The sequence below is a fragment of the Pecten maximus genome, chromosome 9, assembly GCF_902652985.1.
Source record: "Pecten maximus chromosome 9, xPecMax1.1, whole genome shotgun sequence".
NCBI lineage: Eukaryota > Metazoa > Mollusca > Bivalvia > Pectinida > Pectinidae > Pecten > Pecten maximus.
Genome location: NC_047023.1, coordinates 28,027,853 through 28,050,220, shown reverse-complemented (window position 1 = coordinate 28,050,220; position 22,368 = coordinate 28,027,853). Strand labels below are relative to the sequence as shown.

Below are 22,368 nucleotides of genomic sequence, written 5' to 3'. Positions count from 1 at the left end.
TTGAATTTCTATGGAATATCAACCCGTATATTTTAGATGTGTGTATACAAGTTTAATATTTGTTCGTTTATTGCTTCAAACTGATATTGATGTACACGGCTTTTTTTGTTTTCTCCTGTTTATTTATTTAAATCATTTAGTGCATGACATTATACATACATTGTTATCAAAGCCCACGTGAAAATAATTTACACAATGCAATTATGTATTTTGTGTTACACACATGTAAATATAAATGAAAAAAAATAAGTATTAAGTGGAAAATTCCGAAACAAATACAGATACAGATATTCTATTAAAGTCTCACCTTTCGTAATTACATTAAAACATTGCTCTACATACATATGGAAAATCACATAAAATTTCATCACGAAAGCCACTCTAAAAGAGTTATGAGAGACTATAGATATTTAAGAAATATGAAAAAGTTTTGTTAAGTAACATCAATAAAAACTATACATCAATTTAAAATATATCAGTCTCAAGAAAGTAAAAAAATTCAATGGTACATTAAATTTCTTCGGCGATTTAAAATATCACAAAGGGCTTTGGCACAGAATTGAAATGAGTCAATATAGCAGGTAAAGAAACCATATTGATATTTCTAAATATCACTGCCAGTGATGTTTTATATCATAATATATATAAAAGTGTATAGATATAATAATACAAAAAACTCGACGACTGACTTTATAATAATAATAAAACTCGACGACTGACTTTATAATAATAAAAAAACTCGACGACTGACTTTGAGTTTTTTTATTATTATATCTTTATTCTTACTTTCACATGGAAACAAACTATTTTTTCACTTTAAAAGTGTATATATATATATATATATCATTAAGTATCATAAAGGTAACGAATGAAGAATAAAATCATTGTTGTTGAAAATAATTACAATTGAAATTAAAACTTAAAGACAATGAATTGCAAACACAATTGATGATAATTGTTAAGCAAACATTGTATTTTATTGTTTATTAAATGATACCGTTGTTTTGTTTAAAATATTACATGCATATGTTTTCCAGATAGTTAAAGAAATGAAAACGAGGAGAAATTACGTAACACAGACAGTAGTTATTAGTTATTTGAAATATTAAAAATAATTTTGAAGAACAGAACATTATAGAAAAAGAATATCATGTATTTAATGCTACAGCGGTCTTAACCGTATTAGTAGTTAGGTGTGAAATCGACTGGAAATATTGCCTGCAATAAAAAATGTCCCAAACCTGTTTTAATAGTTACCATTTAATTAGGACAACACAAAAATGGTTCTCCTAAGGCAATCGAATTGCATAGTTTAATTACCAGATTGCAACAAAGGTAGGGTTTCACTTGATTGAGGAGCAGAATGTCTCCATGATGGACGGTTATTATTAGCCGGCGATTGCGGTCTCGGTGGTGACGTAATTCTGTCATTTATACACTTAGATTGCACAGTATTACAATTCCTTTGTGTTTAAAAAAATCAAAATAATTTGAAGAGGTCTCGTGTATTAAAGGTGTGAAATGAGAGATGAATTGTTACGAGATTGTTCTAATATAATTACCATTTCTATAACATTTACAAACTGACGAACAGAAGACAATTTGCAGAAACTAGGGAATATGACATTATCATAAGAAACAGCTATCTTGTCGCTATATTTGTCTTTAAGACGACAGAATCCAATGTAGGGCGTCAACTGCTCAATAAAGACCGTGAAGTATGGCTGAAGGAACCGCTTCCCTCGGGCAAATGCGATTTTAATTAACGCGACAAAACATGTTTCTGACGCTGAATTTCTGTATATGAATTGTCAGGATGGCTCTAGGGGAAAACAGAAGTGTCCTATAATACGAATTCGTCTTCATCTTTTTTGTTGTTGTTGTATATTTTGGTCAATTAAGCGTACTCTAATGACGAAAACACGATTTGAACACACACACACACACACACACACACACACACACACACTATTTCTTAAAGAAACATGTTTGCGTTTATGATACTCTTTTATGTATGAACAGCTAACAAATGTTCTTTTAAAGCTAAATATATGGTCACTGAATTATTGTAGGTGATATTTTTAATGAGAGATATATATACGAGGTAAAAATATGAAACAAATGTGTATACATACTCTTAAACATCGACAATGAAAAAAGTTAATCTATACACTTCTCTATAACTTTGGATTGTTAAGGCAGAGGTGAACCAGTGTTTCCTAGGTTGAACCAACACCAAAGGATTCATGCTGATGACCATAAAAACAGTAATATCAAATTTCCTCCGACACAGGAAGACACGCACCAACGCTCTTATAAAATTAGGTACAAACAGTTTTATCGAAAATTAATAAAAATGAAATTTGGTGTCTTTATCAAGAATTTAACTAAACAAATGGCACATAGGCATACAACGCGGGCTTTGAATTCGATAACCTTTCCGACATAGCCGTAAACTAATAAGGAAATATTAGCTATTTACAGAAAAATATCTTTATGGTATCGGAGCGAGCGTGATTAATGACGCTCGCTCGCATACAACCTTATATTAAGGAATTTGTGGACCGTTTTGCTATTCAAGATTCTTTGTCGAATCGAGACCGTAATTAACGTGAATGACAAAATTCATCATTTGAAGACACTGTAAATTAATCAAAAATGTAAGGCGGGGACTTTGATGTTGTAGGGGGGCCTGATTTGTACGAGATAAATGAGGAAGCATTGAGGAGAAAACCACAAATTGGTCCATCTAATTCAATTAAGTCTAAACATCGACTGAGCGAGCGGTCTACAGTTGACCCTACATGCCTCTCTGTCATAAAATCGTACTTTTTATGGCGATATTCAAACCCTTTTCCTTTCATAAGCAGTAGTTACATAAAAAAAACATCCATCACTCTTGGTAGGACCAGCATCATGTTTGGCAACATGCGTTCAAAATTACATTTATTTGTCGGGCTAAATGTTGCTTCTCCATGCACACATCTCCAAAATTAATCTTCCACGTTTATCTACTGGTCTGCCTGGATGTCACTGCGCGATATTACTGGGACGAACCAATAGAATTCAGTTTGGCAGAAGTCATAAAAACCGTATAGAATGGTGCCCACTATCTCCCCTAGATAACCGTAAATGGTAAAGCTCTCCGCCACAGCCATGACAGTGTCATTAAACCAAATACGTGCATGATAATTCATCCCGTCAAAACCGAATCTTACCATTACTGGTGGATGCGCATTGCGACATTTTGACTTCGGTGCCAGTTTGAGAAAGTATTCCTTTGAAATATTAATACAAAATATTCCATGTGCGAATTTTCAAGATGATATGTTCTAGGATTTAATATAAAGCTCTCGTTGTAGGATAAATCACGATAGTAATCATTTCTTTTGAATCTGTTTATTAATATTTTGTCCTGAAAACTTCATGTATATCAGCCAATATTGGTAAATATATTAGTTTTGCCTTCGCATTCGAGATTAAGAAGTCAAAATCAACATTTAATCATGTTCATAATAAAAATATACCGGATAACCGGATTTAATCAATATCTGTTCAAATCATCACAATTAATATTAAGATTTAAAGCACGAGCATAAACGAATGACGGAAACTTAATAGATGATCTTGAAGCGAACAACATCCCTACCCAATCTAGCTAATGCATACATAAACAAAAAAATTCAATATGACAAACAATTGCAATTAATAACGGTAGCGTTTTCAGGCCTTCCTATTAATATACATGTATATACTTGTATCATTAAAAGACTTTACAATTAAGAAATGTTTGTGAAAATATTTAAACCGAAATTGAATGCAATTTTTTTTAATGTTTACTTTCTCAACGGACACTAAACATTAGCCAAATTAATGTTATAACACCTTAATTAGTAATGTTATCTCCACTGGTGTTATTATATTGTATGCGACGTCATAATGTGGTAACCAAGACGTTAAATAGATGAATCACCTTAAGATGGCCGTTAGGCCTGAAAACGTTAGCGAAACACAACAGTTGTCATGTTGAATTTATATTTTCAACTATTTTATCGATACAATAGTCGTAAAAGTGGACTAAACCCCGTTTGGTATATAAATAAATGACAGATTAATCAAGTTTATTATTTTTCCATCCCTCGAATGTTACATCCTAGTTACATAACGTACATACAGAAGAAACGTAGTTCGAATTCTCGTCATAGTATAGACGATGACACATAGTCATGGTTAATTTTGACATGGTCTATATTTTCATATGTATATTTCCAGTATGTAGCAACTGAGAATTGTAATTATCAATCCTATGTTTGCTTTGACTGTTGATATGAAAGTTGATATTTGAAGCAGTTGTTGAAAACATGTAACCGATAAAAACGGCCAGCCGGTTTCTTGTAAATTGTTGTTTACTATTCCATTGTCTGTCACATTCTCATTGCAAACAGATCAAAGTTGAAACATAGTGCTACCGAACACATATTGCCCGTTATAATTAGATATCGTGTTTGTATTCGAAATAATAAAAGCAATATGGATACTTTTTGATGATATGGATTTACTTTAAATTCTCTTTGTTCGACCAAAAGCACTTGTAATTTGATACATTTAAAACAATGTTATGAAAAATGTAATTCGTATTGTTGAAAAGTAAATTAATTAATATGTTAAGCGATGACAAATACAATGTATATGGTTTCTTAGCCATTACCGCATCAATTATAGTGCTATGTGAAAACCGTAATGATGCACCGAGCAGACAAAAGCCTTACACAAACCACAGAACCCACGCGTGTCATTCTATAGCGAGGATTCTCAGCAAAATATTAAATGGCATAAAACACGAAGGAAAAAAACCCACAACAGTTTCATTTTCCCGCTTGTAAAGAATCGAAGAGAAATTGAACATGCAAGACACAACTAAGCAAATCCGGTGTATACAGCGCTTCTGTCGTGCTGGGCTGTTTCTGAGAATGGGCTGTAGAGAGTTACATGGAATTAGATCTCCATGCATTTCCTTTTTTATTTATTTGCCGAGTATACATCACCTCACAGTAGGGTGTCGTTCTTTGTCTCTACCCGGCTAGCTCGGTATACGTCCCTGGTTAATTTCCTTGTATCACCGCCAAATTATAGCTTTAATTGATAATGGATCTTTTAAATTTTCTACTTAAATCAGTTTCATCCCCCACAATCACATATGTCAATGGATCTTGATTTAGTCAACCAGCAAATATGTGAGGAAACTCTGAAAACTTTGTGGAGAATCAGGTTTGAAATTAAAAGGAGTACTTATTAATATTAAAGTGCAGCAAACCATTTAAGAGTTACATGACTGATTTGATGTGGATCAATAACAAGGAATTAAGGTACCTTATCGTATATATAACAGTTTACGTATTAGTGCATATGTGGGTGTAAGTTTTATAAAAAAAATTGTATCGTTATCCATTCTTGTACGATTTCCATATGACCGAATGGTTGTTGGTTAGAGCGACAGGACGCGTTACCGGGCGTGTCAAAATCATGCTTTCTATAACCATAAAGTATCGACACTGGCATCGACTTTCCTCACATAGTAAAACGGCTTGAGCTTGTAGGACCCATTACTTGTCAATAAAAACAGATAATAAACAAAACCAACTCGTCCACAACTTTGACGCGGTCGTCATCTTATTTGGCCAACACCGCAAACGACCATCCCCCACAATACGTGAAAATTGAACTGCTAAGTGAATATTTGAACAATTACTATGCCAACAAGCAAGGGTTCGAGATTTCCCTAAAGTCATATGTGTAATACTTAATGAAAAATGATAGAGGCCAGGAATACACCGGGATGGGTGTTCGGTCTTTTGCATGAAATATTTAGAAGAAGGAGTATGAGCCATTCTGCGGTTGCGTGTTTTCGAACAGATGCACTAGTTGTGAATCAAAAGCGTTTCTCAGCGACTAATCTGTAAAAATGTCGCATCTCTTTCTGTAAAAGATATCATTTTAATTAATTATTCCCAATCAGTGTGCATAGACACAAAATGACTAAATATTAATCAAATATAATCCGACAAAGTCATTAATCTCTGTCAGAAGCCAAACCGCATTTTAATGGTTCAAACCACAGACTGCACCTTTTTCATTTGCATTCCCTTTTTAGATGTAATTTGTACAGACCTCAAGCTCCGCGATGAGCTTGATTGATAGGACCGCAGTTATATTCGAGTAAGGGTGTCATGGTAGACCAGACACTTGATTGACTACAGTTAACCATTTTAATGATAGCACTTATCTTTTACAAGGTTCCGTTATCTGTGGATTAAATCGGACAAAGTATGACGGTCGTCCGTTGATTTCTGATATGATGAAAGCAAAAGATGTGTTTCCATGAATAGCAATAGCGAATAAGATGATTCCAACTTATGATAAAAGTTTGCCAACTGGCAGGGCAGAGCAAGCTTAATCCGGAATAACATAATTAAGCACGTCATGGGCGCATCCTCGTGTCTTGTCTCTGACAGCTAGGCATCACTGTATTCCATTGGTTCGTCTGTTATGGTGCATGCTACCTTCTGTCCCTGTAATATACCACCATACTCCTTTTATAATAAAGATATTGATAAGTGATGATATAAGTGCAAAATTATGACTTTAAAATCTCATAATATGGTTAGAATTACAAAGAAACCATTAAAAATTATTGTCACTCAAAGAAAATAGTAGAGTCTGTATTCCTGATTAAAAGATTGATATCACAAACAGGAAATGAAATAATGCCAAACATTAAAATTGTGATACTATCATAGACCATTAAACTAGAAATATCTATGTTGTATCGGCAATGAATAGGTAGATTTCAGTATTGTAACACTAACAAAATATACTTATATGAATTTCTTGTAAGTTCGAGATGATCATATGTAGAAAGAAAGAAAAGTTGACATCATCGACAAATGTCGATAAAAAAACACAAAACCGACGTGTTATCAAAACAATGGGAAAGAAATCAAGAGCATATTAACATGTAAAAATATATGTAAAAGGTGACCGAATGTTAGACCCTTAAAGAATACGACAATATAAGACACGAAGTTAATTAATATCTATACTAATTCACAATTAATTAAATAGCCTAATATAAATCAATTAAATAGCCTAATATAAATCGTACATTGGGTCTAACATGGAACATAAGGCCATTCCGACCCCAGCTCAATAACATTAACGAAAACTGAGTCTGAAACAAAATATGTCACTTTAAGTTTCACAGGCTCAGGATGACGAGAATGGAATGAAATTTTAAATAGCTACTAAATAACGGGCATGTTAAAAAGTGTGGACAAGGCAACAACGACGTAGCTATCGCCTAATATGGTTATAGAGAACAGTGTGTGTCGATGCTTCTTTAATCAAGTTAGAAATGGCAGGCTAGATTTTAATTAATCTTTATGTGGGTTTATTATCACTTTAATCTAATTAGGCACTTTTTACCAAATTGCGTGTATTGGCGGTGAAATGCATCCTCCCGCCATGGAGATGTGATCATACTTTTGCGTGACTGTTTTCTGCAAGGAATTGTGTTCGCACCCGCAAATCAAAGATACATAAATTTCTCGCCGCGTCATGGCTTCCTGACGGTCCCTTTGGAATAGGTCATTCCAATAAACAACCTCAGCTTTGTTTAATATATGCTAGAGTAATGTTCATGGTATTTTCGAATAATCTCCGCTATTGCAGCCAAGGGAATAACCTTTCATCGTGCCATGTCAAAGTCGATATCGGCCGTCAGATTCGGGAAAAGAGATGAAAGGAAACCTCGGACTAACAATGGCGCAATATTAGCTAGGCCATACAATTCGCCACCCGGCGTGTGATGGCTCGTTCTCAGTTACCCAGGGGTCAGTGGGGTGTCTCGCGCAGGTCAGTTGTCTTTGTTGGTGGTCAACGGAGCGGAAATGTGACGTACAAAACACAACAGAGAGCGCCATCTAATCAATTGGGGCCGGACACCTAATGATGGGGCAAACAATAGCTACATATGTCAATACACCCTCTCACATGTGCTTCAAAAATTAGAAAACTCCCTCTGGCGGGATATAGTCGACCTTGTAGAACACGGGGCCATAGCCTATCAGAATTGGCAGTTCTGTTTCGACCGCGGGTCAGATAGAGTCAACTCTCACCTAGTTTGTCATGTTGTAACTTTAACATACTGGCTATTCATCTTGTCGTGGATCGGACACCCATGTCAATAGAATGTCGCTCACTTTGATCCTTAATAAAGAAAATCTATTCGAAGAGAAAACCACGAGTAAGTAGTCTAGATTGAAATATCTCGCACATTCCCTCTTTCAACCCTAGTTGCGATGTATATTCCGAGTATTAAATATCAGATGTAGGTTACGACCAAGCGGAATTGACGGATACCTCGATGATAATCATATAGATGTCAAGAAGGTTGGATTGATCAATAACTCGTAAGAATGAATAGCTGAATTATAAGGCATATATTTTATTCTCAAGTGTCCCTACAGAAATATCAAACGAGTCCCGGAACTATGTGTTGTATCTTACTAAAATCTTCGCCATTTCTTCTAACTCTAAATATCCTCATCTTACTGAATCCTGAAAGCAAAAATAAACAATATTGAATGCGTAACAAAGTAAGAATATATAAAATGTACGCATTTACGTATATATTTATTGATGATTTGATTAATTAAATAAACATTTTTCACACACACACACACACACAAAAAGAGAAAAAAATCTGTGACGGGGATTTGAACTCATGAAGTATTGTTCAGATGACACTAAAATATTTACACATTTTAAGTCGAAATGAATTCAACTAAAAGAATCTTGCAACAGTAATATTAGCCTAACCTTGATTAACACAACTTAAACTTAATTACATTCACAAATAAGCACTAAGGAAATAAGTTCAATGAACGTGACATGTATATTAGTATTAATTGTATATTAGTAATAACTGCTACACAAGTATCAACAATTATTTCCTCTTTCTTTGTTTTATCCACGTTTAACAAATGTCTCCCCCTAGTAAGTACAGTACTAGACACCTGTGTTACGAACAGCAGTAGTGCCATTGTTTATTTCGTTTTATGTTTTGAGGAAATACAGATCAACAACAAAACTCTCATAAAGAAAGTCGTCCATACAGAAAGGACGGTATACAACAACAAGGAAATGCATTTGAAGGATTCGTCAGTGATGTTATGGACATCAAACAGTTGTCCCGTCCTTCTAGGACTCGTCAGTGATGTTATGGACATCAAACAGTTGTCCCGTCCTTCTAGGACTCGTCAGTGATGTTATGGACATCAAACAGCTGTCCCGTCCTTCTAGGACTCGTCAGTGATGTTATGGACATCAAACAGCTGTCCCGTCCTTCTAGGACTCGTCAGTGATGTTATGGACATCAAACAGCTGTCCCGTCCTTCTAGGACTCGTCAGTGATGTTATGGACATCAAACAGCTGTCCCGTCCTTCTAGGACTCGTCAGTGATGTTAGGGACATCAAACAGCTGTCCCGTCCTTCTAGGACTCGTCAGTGATGTTATGGACATCAAACAGTTGTCCCGTCCTTCTAGGACTCGTCAGTGATGTTATGGACATCAAACAGTTGTCCCGTCCTTCTAGGACTCGTCAGTGATGTTATGGACATCAAACAGTTGTCCCGTCCTTCTAGGACTCGTCAGTGATGGTATGGACATCAAACAGCTGTCCCGTCCTTCTAGGACTCGTCAGTGATGCTAAGGGCCTCAAGTGTTGATCACAGGGGGAAAGGTACAAAAGAACAAATGGATATCATAAGTACATTTGTGTGTCCGAACCGTTTTACTACTTATATTAACTACAATATGTATTATGTCTAGGTATGAAAATATTTGTTGTTTTTCGGTGATGGTAGTGATGTTATTTTAGGATCGAACGGAATAACACACAATAGTACCTTTACACATGAATTTTGCAAAAGATGAATTACATGTACATGCATAATAATGAATATAGAAGTCACTTCAACAATGGCTGTATGCTAGGCTACCGAGAACAATATGGTTGAATACTTCTGGGCGACCAAACCGATAACAATATGGCTGTATACTTCTGGGCGACCGACCCGAGAACAATGGCTGTATACTTCTGGGCGACCAAACCGAGAACAATGGCTGTATACTTTTGGGCGATCAAACCGAGAACAATGGCTGTATACTTCTGGGCGACCAAACCGAGAACAATGGCTGTATACTTTTGGGCGATCAAACCGAGAACAATGGCTGTATACTTCTGCGCGACCAAACCGAGAACAATGGCTGTATACTTCTGCGCGACCAAACCGAGAACAATGGCTATATACTTTTGGGCGACCAAACCGAGAACAATGGCTGTATACTTCTGGGCGACCAAACCGAGAACAATGGCTGTATACTTTTGGGCGACCAAACCGATAACAATGGCTGTATACTTCTGGGCGACCAAACCGAGAACAATGGCTGTATACTTTTGGGCGACCAAACCGAGAACAATGGCTGTATACTTTTGGGCGACCAAACCGAGAACAATGGCTGTATACTTCTGCGCGACCAAACCGAGAACAATGGCTGTATACTTTTGGGCGACCAAACCGAGAACAATGGCTGTATACTTCTGGGCGACCAAACCGAGAACAATGGCTGTATACTTTTGGGCGACCAAACCGATAACAATGGCTGTATACTTCTGCGCGACCAAACCGAGAACAATGGCTGTATACTTTTGGGTGACCAAACCGAGAACAATGGCTGTATACTTTTGGGCGACCAAACCGAGAACAATGGCTGTATACTTCTGGGCGACCAAACCGAGAACAATGGCTGTATACTTTTGGGCGACCAAACCGAGAACAATGGCTGTATACTTCTGGGCGACCAAACCGAGAACAATGGCTGTATACTTCTGGGCGACCAAACCGAGAACAACGGCTGTATACTTTTGGGCGACCAAACCGAGAACAATGGCTGTATACTTTTGGGCGACCAAACCGAGAACAATGGCTGTATACTTTTGGGCGACCAAACCGATATGTGCTGTTAGTTCACTGTATTTTACCAGTCTGGACAGAATAATTGATATCTTGTTTTTATTAAATGGATCAAATATATATTACCAAACACATTACGAATTGTTATGTTTTAATAAAGATACACGAAGATGATTTAAACCTTTAAAACTTGATGTTAGTATATACAGAATATAGAGAAGACCTACAGCTGCCATTCAGCGTCTGATGAAGCTGATCCTGGCCAGTGGACATTCTAATGAAAATTCAACATGGCCTAATCAAATGTATATCTGCACAAGGATGTGTTCACTATCATTGAATACGTTTGGTAATTGTGTATCATGTATGATAAAGGCATCATAAGTATTTTGTATATAGGGGTTATTCTTCTAATCTTCATAGGGAGACACTCATAGAAAGACTTACAAATATTCTTAGAAGACATACACATGTTCTGATATAGAGACATACACATGTTCTGATATAATGACATACACATGTTCTGATATAGATACATACACATGTTCTGATATAGAGACATACACATGTTCTGATATAAAGACATACACATGTTCTGATATAAAGACATACACATGTTCTGATATAAAGACATGCACATGTTCTGATATAATATAAAGACATACACATGTTCTAATATAGACATACACATGTTCTGAGATTAAGACATACATATATTCTACAAAAACATACACATACTGCAAATATATATGTATACAGATCTAAAAATATAAATATTACCTTTTTTTGATAAACAAAATACCTTCGGCCATGCTCACATAAAGGTGAAGTGGTACCTAATTATTTTCGCCTGCACTGATTTACAGGCAGGCAGGATGAAAGAGAACCCTACATGGACGTTTTACTGCTGTTTTATTCGCGGTCTCAGCTGTTTTACATTTCTGTTTTATACCCGAGTTTAATTATCGATATATCAGCTGAAATACACGTGGTGACAGCTATTTCATCAAAAGTATTCAGCACTTTTGTTTGAAGCCATCCTGGAGTCATTAAAGTTGTCATGGAACTTCATGAAACCTGTTTACATCAGGTATCCTTTACACCCATTCCTCTAAATATTGTAAAAATCTTTAGCTGTGTATATGGACTGTTTTTAAAATCGTAATGCTTTCGATTTAATAGGCAATATCATATTTCAATTACATCATCTTCGCGTTAAAGGCAGAGGTAATATATTCATAAGGTGATGCAAGGAGGTGTAACACAAACAGCCTGAAAGGAGGGGAGCGATGGGGGAGGTTTGGGGACCGCATTCGAAGGTAAGGTCTACTGTTACGTAAGTACAAAACAAATAAGAGGGTAGGGAGGGGAGAGATGGGGGCTTTGGGATCGCATTCGATAGTAGGGTCTATTCTAATATAAATAAAAATCAAACAAGAGGGTAGGGAGGGAATACGAAGGTACAGTTTTTTGTAACAAAAGGGAAAATACAAGAAATAAACACACAAAACAATACACACAAAAAAGATAAATAAATAAAAAGAAAAATAAGGAAGGAAAGAAACTTTGCAGTTTAAGGATATTTGAACTGTTTGGCCTCCATTACGTAGTTAACAACTGCTTCACACAGTAAACGTATTAGCTACCTAAATAATTTATATCTGAACTAAAATCATCTCTGTGTGTGGGTGTGTCTTTTATAAAATCATTAATCAGGATAGGTTTTTTTATATCAAGCAGCTCTGCAGTGATTGATATATAATTAATTACACTAGCGTTCGACACAAAATAAGTAAAACGAAAAAAACTGCATATATTTATCAAATATATCTTTTAAAATTCATATGTTAAGTAATGAATCATTGCCATTTACATACCGAAGCAGCTAAATGTCAATCATATAGATACCTACTTAATTTACATTTCTATTTATCAGAAGCAGTCAAATCTGTTTTCACCCAAACCTTGAAAGGTCGCCGACACTTTAATACCATACCCTTAAAGGTTTCCATTATTTTCGGAGCTGATGATATTTTTGTATTGCGTGGCACAGAACATAAAAAGTTATGTGGCGTTTCATAGGGTGCTAATGGTCGGGGTTGAGATAATAGTGTAATGGCTGGATTAACATGCTCCGGTAGAGTCGGTTACGTCTGGCATATCTATCGGTTACTTCTGTATCGTTGTATTACATAATGTCATGCCTTCTGATTCCGAGAGCATGTACGACTCACTCAGGCTTTGTAATTAAAATTGCCCTCCTGTTACCAAGCTAATTGACATTAGCAGTTTAACGGACGTTTAGACGTAACCTACTTTCTTTTACTTTTTTTAATATTTCATTTCAGTGTCGCGAAATGCTCAAGCCAAGTGTTTGCACGTAGTTAAACTTCAAAGACATGTCTGCCCAGGGGTGCAGTATGGTGTTATCCCTTCACTGGGACCTACCGCTGCTCCCTCCCCTGTGTGTCTGATATTAATTATTTCTGTTTGGCATGTTAAGTCTGGTTGAGGGAATGTCCGCTGACACGTCAGGTCGACAGCCAAAATCTGTGCTTTTAAAACAACACCATATTCTTTGTGTCTATTTGCTAACCTTACCGCTTCCGTGTACACTTCAATGGAATTTCTGCAATTGGATTTGTCACCGTCTGCAGGAGAGTTCGAGAGCACTAGTCAAGGTCAACCTCAAGGTCAGACCTCCGGTGTTTAAGGGCCATGGGTGTCACCCTAGACCGTATGTGTCAAGCCCTCGCTGACTCGCAATCTTTTGGTGTTCATACATTTCATTATTATCGTCCTTACGTAATTTTCGCAGACCAAAAACACGTTAATAGTAGAATTAAAAGTTCATAAAATTAATTTAGTTTCTGTAATTCAATTACATATGTAGGAGAACCACAAGCTGTTTAGTTTCATATTAATGTTACTTCGTGTTTTAAACTAATCTAGTTTGGACGAAATTTATAACGAAAAATAATACTGTTCATTAGTAGGCACGGAGAATTGCATCAGAAGTTTGGTTTTAATTACTTACATCATAACACATCATCGTTTGACTTATTACGGTGATGAGTGTGAGACTTTCGGGATAACTTTGCTATAAGCCTTATGATATTGGATTCCGCGTGCAGAGTTCGCGCACACAACAATGTATTGACGGACAGTTTCAAGCGCGTGCCGGACCGGAAGCCACTAATTTGGCGGGAATAAAAGTGTAATTGGATAGCAGTGGAGTTGATCGCCTTACATTGGAGTGGATCAGTCTCCCATCGGTATTGTATTCATATCGGTTTATCTCGCCTATTAAAAACCTGTGACGAGATTACGGTATAATTAGATAATCTTATATGCAAAATCCATACAGGCTCAAGCGGTTGTGTTTGAGATATAACCGATTAGTAAAAAAGCTGAAAAGCGATAACAAATCATTGTCTTGCGTTGATCGCCTGTTTAATCGAGAAACAAAGCACTCTTGGGAGCTGAAGCTGTCAAAGATAACACCGCTATTTACTCTTTTCTCGCGAAGAATTCCCCAAAAATGTCGTCTATCTTAATTAATTTTGGATTAATTATAGATATGTAGATCGCCATAGCCTGATTGATGAGTAAGTACCTTTAGCAATGACTTGTATTGGTGTGTTTATGCGATGGTTAGGACACACCGGTAGTCCATTTACTCACCGAACACGCTTAACATTTATATCCCATACAGATCTTTTATGCGTTTTACTTTATACATGCCGACTGACATTTGAACTCTTTCATACTTGTGTGGGGTTTTTCAGTAACGGAGGGATATCAACCACAAATGAATTAGATAACCGCAGATAAAGTGAAACAACAAGAAATTACATGGAACCTGGCTACACAGATTATTGTAATGTCCAAACAATGGTTACACAGATTATTGTAATGTCCAAACAATGGTCAGACAGATTATTGTAATGTCCAAACAATGGTAACACAGATTATTGTAATGTCCAAATATTGGTTACACAGATTATTGTAATGTCCAAACAATGGTTACACAGATGATTGTAAAAGCTGCATTTATTTGTTTATTTATTTATTCATTTATTTATTTTTATTGACCTATTTATTTATCTATCTAATTATTTATTCTATTTCATTTCATTTCATGTTTATCTATTTATTCGACTACGATACATTATCCCGACAATTTATCATGTTTACCGGTAACCATACCAAGTAAAATATATATTTGTTTATGACCCGCCTAAGCTCTCTCTAATTTGTTCTACATTTGTCTTTATTTGCACTGTCATTCCGTATTACTAAACATAAACAAATGTATTTGATGTCATATATCTAAATAAAAAACAGAAATTATATAAAATGGAGATGACTTGATATGCGTTTTTCAATATTAAGTTTCTCCGTTTTTGATTACGGGTAATTTTGTGCCTGAAAGGTGTCACGTTACAGGTAACCTGTCAAACTCGCACCACGTCCTGTACACAGTCGGATTGATACGTCTGTTGCGTGTACGGATGTAATGTGCAGTGCCGACATGACTTGTGATATTCCCTTGTCGCTCGCCTGTCAAAGGTTCATGATATCCACCTTCAATAACGCCTCAACAAGTTTGAAAGATTCTTAAATTTCGTTAAAGCCGCCGCATACTTTCCGGTTAAGATGACCTAAAGATATGACGGCTTTGACTGTTTTGTACAGCTTACATTTACGATATAGATACAACTAGATTAAATAGAGAAATTGTTTCCTGTACTGCTGGACCAAACGTATTACTAATCACCGCTGTGCAGTTATCGCGGTCACCGCTGTGCCTCTCTGTCGTGAACTATGCGGTTGGACCTATAATTGGGAAGTCGATACTCATGCAGGTGGCATAAAGTGTACTAGAGTGACGGTCGTGTTGCGAGTACAGGTATTTCTGGCTTGCGTACCTGGTCTTGTTACACCTTGAGTTGCCCTGACATACCTGTTGAAATCACCTTTGTTCGTTGAGGCTAATGTACATGCGTGACCTTGTACAATAAGAGCATTAATAGGTGACACGTAAAAATGTGCACAAGGTGGTTCGGGGTGGAATTTTTCCTGATATATAATGTATAGACCGTCATTTTAATAATTATACTGGAGCTATTACTATTGAACATTCACACCTCTTAGGGATAATAACGATCATAAATAAATAGGAAAAATGGGGACAGAATCGACAAGCATTTGATTTTTTCCCAACCATAATGTATACTTATAACTATTGTTGGACTCCATGGCAGCACACCAAAGGTGTATATGTGGGAGGAATCTAGAACACCCATAAAAAATAGTCTGGAAGGTGACTCTCGCCGTTTCACGCCTATGGGAGAATCGAACCCAGGTCACCTTGATGAAAAAGGATTGCGCTTTCCACTGCGGTAACCAATCGTCCAATACAAACACCACTCCAGGCCACATGCCATACACATATTAACCCTGTCTGAAACAAACTGAAACGCTACAGCCTTCACGACATATCGTACATGGTACACTAAACAAAAGTCTGAAGAAATCACGTATCTCCATGGAAGTGCATTCAGAATCCTCCTACCTAAAATGTTATAAATGGCGTCTCTCGTCAATACGAGTAAATGGTCTCGGGCACAGTGTCTGTAGTGTCATGTACTTGTATTTGTACATTTTGTGGCACATCAATGGAGAGTACACGATACACACCATTTCTATACTGTTGAGAATTTTATACAGTACAGCCAAAATTAATAAAACTGCATCATACCGCAGGACTTATCAGTGATGCTAACGGCCTAAAGTGTTTATACCTAGGAGGAGACTAAGGAACGTAAAATAGGTTAAAATATCAGCTTTAAAAACAGAAATAAGATTTCCTGGTAGGTGATCATATCATTAATTTCTGACTAAAAATGTTTATTTAGTAAGTGCCACACTATTGTTAAATCTCTAAAACATTGAAATTTTAGCTCCAATGCACTTCTTTATTATGATATTTCGACAATTCGGCATATGGAATTAAAAACAATGTCGTATTGATAGATAGATCCACCATGTGGACTGTAACTATGTATCCAAAGTGTCCACCAGAGATCTTTAAACCTACGCCAATGGAAATCTTCGTCATAATGTCGACGATCTCCATTCATGATATTTTAATCTCAGACGTAATCTCCCTGTCCGTCTTGTTTTATCACGTTGATGGCCATCATCCTTTCCTTGGCTAGTCAGTAGACATGACTGTGTCACTTGCGGTAAAAGCATCACTTATCCTCCCTAATGCCTAGATCTCTTCTTCGTGTCCCCTTGTCGTTGTTGCGTGTTCCCTTGTTAAACATGTTAAATGAAAGAACGGCACGAATATAATTATCCTCTTTTTGTTTAATTTATGTAATGATGATATATATATATATATTACAATAACACTCAAATATCCTTAATCCTTAATATAAACTACAGGATGGTAAGATGGTACAGTAATAACACACCTGTCTGTCATCCATCGCGCGCTTCCACCGGGCCAACGAGATTGATTAATATAAGTTGGTAGATGGTTTCGCAATTGGTTTTTTAAAATAAATACAGTATACAAACTACAATCTTACTATTCTGTCGTTGCTTTAGCAGTTATTTATACCACACCAGATAGTAGTATTGAGTTACATCGGTAACCGGAATATATCCACTTATACTTCTAACATCTGGTTTTATATTGAAATCTGTAAATATTACATGCCGCTATTGAAGTACTCTTACAAAGCTTGGTGTCATATGGTAGAGTGTTAGACAATGTAGTCTGGGAGGACCGAAAGCCTGAATACGTCACATACTATATATCATGTAGCTGCCATGATAATATTCGTATGTATAACTTGAAAGTCATATTTGAATAGTAACCCCCCGAACCTAATACAGTTGTAACTAGATGATTCGCCCTTGGATAGGTTTACCAAACACAGGTCCAGTGATAATTGTCCTTTGATGTGTGATGGGGAATAATAAGCGAGCACGTTATAAACATGTATTGTATATGTAGATTATCAATGAAGCCTGACGCTTGATCACAGACCGTGACAGAACATGCTTTGTAAGCAATATATCAAATGTTCTACATCTGAAGGTGCATCTTTAAGAATACACAAAACAGACAAGTTACTACGGGAATGGCTTTTCATGTACATAACATTTCAAACAAAAAATACAAAAAATGATTTTGTGTAGTTAGGGACTTCAACCAGATCAATTTTAACAGGAAACACAAACTTAAACTACATATCGTAGGAGGTAACTTTGAAATTAAAACTAAACGATGGCATAAAAAAAGACTGGTACGCGTCTCCAAATTTGTACTTTTGCACCAGTAGTACTTAGTAAAGTTTGCATATTTTTTTAGTAATGCTTGCGAAAAGGTCGTGAGGTTCATCAAAATATCAGCAATAACCCTAGGTAGGGTGGTAAGGTACATGTATACTGACATATAAGTTCTCTTTTATGTCTCATATTCTTGCGTGGATACAGATTCAACCAGACAATTTCCATTATGTTATGCACATTAAAGACTTGGTTCATCTATGTGTAAATTATTTGTTACTCTGATATGATCATCTAAAAGAAGGGGAAGCTCAATTAAATGGTTTTGAAATACAAAAATACGAACATAAAAATGCCAAACAAAGTTGTCCTGCGCTGAGAAACTGTGGCTGAATATAGAAATAACGTTTATCCAATGACAATACAATCTTTATTGTTAATTATAACATATCATATCATGCATAAATAACTTCGTTTGAAAATTGTATTTTTTTTGCTCACTATTTTCCATATTTAATTTCAACAAATATCATGCAAAAATAGCTTCGTTTGATTTTATTTTCTTCTGAATTGTTTTGCTGAAAAACAGCTATGAACACTAAAATCTTACTACACACGCTTTTGTTAAACATTAAAATCACCACTACACACGCTTTTGTTAAACATTTAAATCACCACTACACACGCTTTTGTTAAACATTAAAATCATCACTACACACGCTTTTGTTAAACGTTAAAATCATCACTACACACGCTTTTGTTAAACATTAAAATCATCACTACACACGCTTTTGTTAAACATTAAAATCATCACTACACACGCTTTTGTTAAACGTTAAAATCATCACTACACACGCTTTTGTTAAACATTAAAATCTTACTACACACGCTTTTGTTAAACATTAAAATCATCACTACACACGCTTTTGTTAAACATTAAAATCATCACTACACACGCTTTTGTTAAACATTAAAATCATCACTACACACGCTTTTGTTAAACATTAAACTCATCACAACACACGTTTTTGTTATATAAAATACTTCGGATCAAGTAATGTCGTGTTTTTTAAGTAAAAAATAAAATAAGTTAACTACACAGTTCCTTTCATTACGCGACAACGGACAGAAAACAATTGATATGTATGATATTTGTTTAATCTAAAATCAAGATGGATTTATGGCCGTTTCTAGCAAATGGCTAGCACATTTCAACTTTCGTTGCGGCCGTTTACACCTAATATCGAGTCATATTCACAAAATCGGCACCGTATAAAATAGTATAAATTTCAACACATTGTCATGTTGACAAAATAGAAATCCCAATTTTCTATAATAACACCGACGTGTATTTATTACATGCAGAAATGATGCGTTGTTCACTCCAATGAACTGAAAACTTGTTTGAAAGCTGTGAGAGATAACATATTATTTTTTCGAGAATGACCTAATTTAACTATAATTGTTCTATGTCGTGTTGCTGTCCGTGTATTACAACAGTGATATCTAAAGTAATTGTTGAGTTATCGTGTGGTTTTGTTGTATTGAATACACATAATTGATGTCAATGACTGTTTTATTAAGTGATAAAAAATAGCTATTGACTTATAGCATGTAACTGCTATAAGATATTATGTTGATATCTGTCCATTACCAACCCGGACAGTATATTTCTTATTTTTGTAAATTACTCATATGAAAAATATCATATATTTTACGAGCCTTCCGCTGTCAACAATAAATAAAAATATCAAAACTCTACCGTGGTCACAAAACGCAACAGAATGGATTGAAGAACATCAAAATAAATTAACGTAACGATACTCTTGTAGAATACTGTGTACTGTAATCTGTCCATATTTACCCTTTCCCACTATATAATTACAGCATATTTTATGTATAAATGTATGTCAAAACGTTTTATTTACTTTCTCCTAAAGTGAAACGTTTACTGGAATTGATGAAAAAGGGAAAATATCATTTTAAGGGTAAGGAAAAGGGGGAAAACTCTTTTTAAAGTATGGAAAAGGTAAAATATAATTTTAAAGTATGGAAAAGGTAAAATATAATTTTAAAGTATGGAAAAGGAAAATATTTTAGTTTAAATTGTATTTTATTTGTGATTCGATACAACATGTAGTACAGCAACATAAAAGAAAAACATCCTTTTAAAGTATGGAAAAGAGAAAATATTTTTTTGTACATTTGTATGGAAAAGGAAAATATTTTAAAGGTATGGATGAGGGAAGCTATCATTTTAAAGTATTGAAAAGGGAAAATATTCTTTTAAAGGTATGGAAAAGGGAAAATATCATTTTAAAGGTATGGGAAAGAAAAATATCCTTTTAAAGTATGGAAAAGGGAAAATATCATTTAAAAGGCATGAATTAGGGAAAATATCATTTTAAAGCTATGGAAGAGGAAAAATATCATTTTAAAGGTATGGAAGAGGGAAAATTATCTTGTAAAGGTAAGGAAAAGCAAAACACGAGTATGAGCATGAAAATGACATTCTTATTAATTCCACTAAAGACATGCAATTCTTTATCACCTCCTTTTCACAAGACAAAAGTCTTGAGTCGTTTGATAAGAAACGCGATATGAGGATCGAATAAATTTCATTAGTTTGAGTGAGTAACGATAATTTTAGTGAGCACTATCTATATATGCATTAATAATTATAACATTTGTTTTCTAATATCTTTTTAAGTGTACTCTGTGCACCAAAGACCTTTTTTAATATATAAATAATAGCTATAGACACCCCCTATCAAGCACGCGTTGTCAAATGCGAGATGAAACGGTCCGTGATTTTCCTGGTACCATGTATGGCATTGTTTTGGTTTCATATCTATACAAGTCTTAAAGTGTTTCGACGCACGTGTCGAACTTGTAATTAAAATGCAAATGTAGCCCTAAGGTATTATTCTGCCTCTCCGAATATTTTTTGTACATTTGTATGGAATCACTGATTGTTCTTCAGGTACCTTATGAAGTGTATGCGAACTCACACAAGTTCATTTCATTGAATTCTCTAATTAATTTCCTATATGAACATTTAATCCGCTGTTACTCAATTTTACAAGCAAATATAATTACATTTTGTTATGACGTAAATGGTCGGCTTTTTATATTACAAGCTTAAATCGCCAATTAAGTCTTTATATGAACTAAAAAGGCAAAATCAAAAAGCGCGAGACCGTACAATCAATGTAAAAGTTTGCCGCAGTATACACAGAATACATCAGAAGACTTCCAACCAGCGGAGTGGAAAATTGAAATTCTGAGCAACACTCCAGCTTTTCATAGATATCCAATCACATGTAAATTGTTTTGGTATCACATTCAATGCAACCGTATTCAATTAGATTCTGATGTCCGTTTCTGAAACCACGATATTCGGATGTTCATTTGTCTAAAGTTGTTGCATAATGTCCAATGTTTACAATAGAGTCTGGTTAAATACCACAAACACAGGAAGCCAGCTGTGAATAATGAACGATGCTACCTCTTTTTAATTAATATCGCTTTGATTTCCGCATGTTTACACGTTTGTGGCTGGGCCTGTTTACAGATCACCAATCCGCTGTTTTTTGCGATTATCACACGCGTCCAATGCGGTAATACCTCTCACTTTCGTACAAAGATGGAATCAAGGCTTACACAATGCTAAAACTTCGTGATTAGAATTAAAAATGGAAGCAACATAACAATAGTTGATGGGTATCTAGCAACAAAAAGCGAGATAATGTGACAATTCTAATATAATAATAGTCCAATGAAACACTGTTTGATTAATATGTATTTAAAATGTGAATTGATGCGACGACTGTTCTCACAGACGTAGGTTGCTGGGTAAAGAAAGGCTTCATTCTCCATTTGAAGTCATTTGATATTTCAAATCAATGACGAATTTGTCCTAAATTGGGGAAACCAATATCCAAAGTTTTAAAGATATATACCAACCCTTCTGCTCATCTATATACCGCCATTAAACTATTCAGCAAATTCATATTTAGCGACAA

General features: G+C 35.4%; 1 protein-coding gene across 1 annotated transcript; it reads left to right on the top strand.

Moving 5' to 3' along the window:
* The first annotated feature begins 10,070 nt into the window (after positions 1-10,070).
* LOC117333957 (snake venom metalloprotease inhibitor 02D01-like) lies at positions 10,071-10,466 on the top strand. The gene has a single exon (XM_033893375.1). It carries the CDS (start codon positions 10,071-10,073, stop codon positions 10,464-10,466), a length of 396 nt encoding a protein of 131 aa, XP_033749266.1.
* Positions 10,467-22,368: the final 11,902 nt, after the last annotated feature.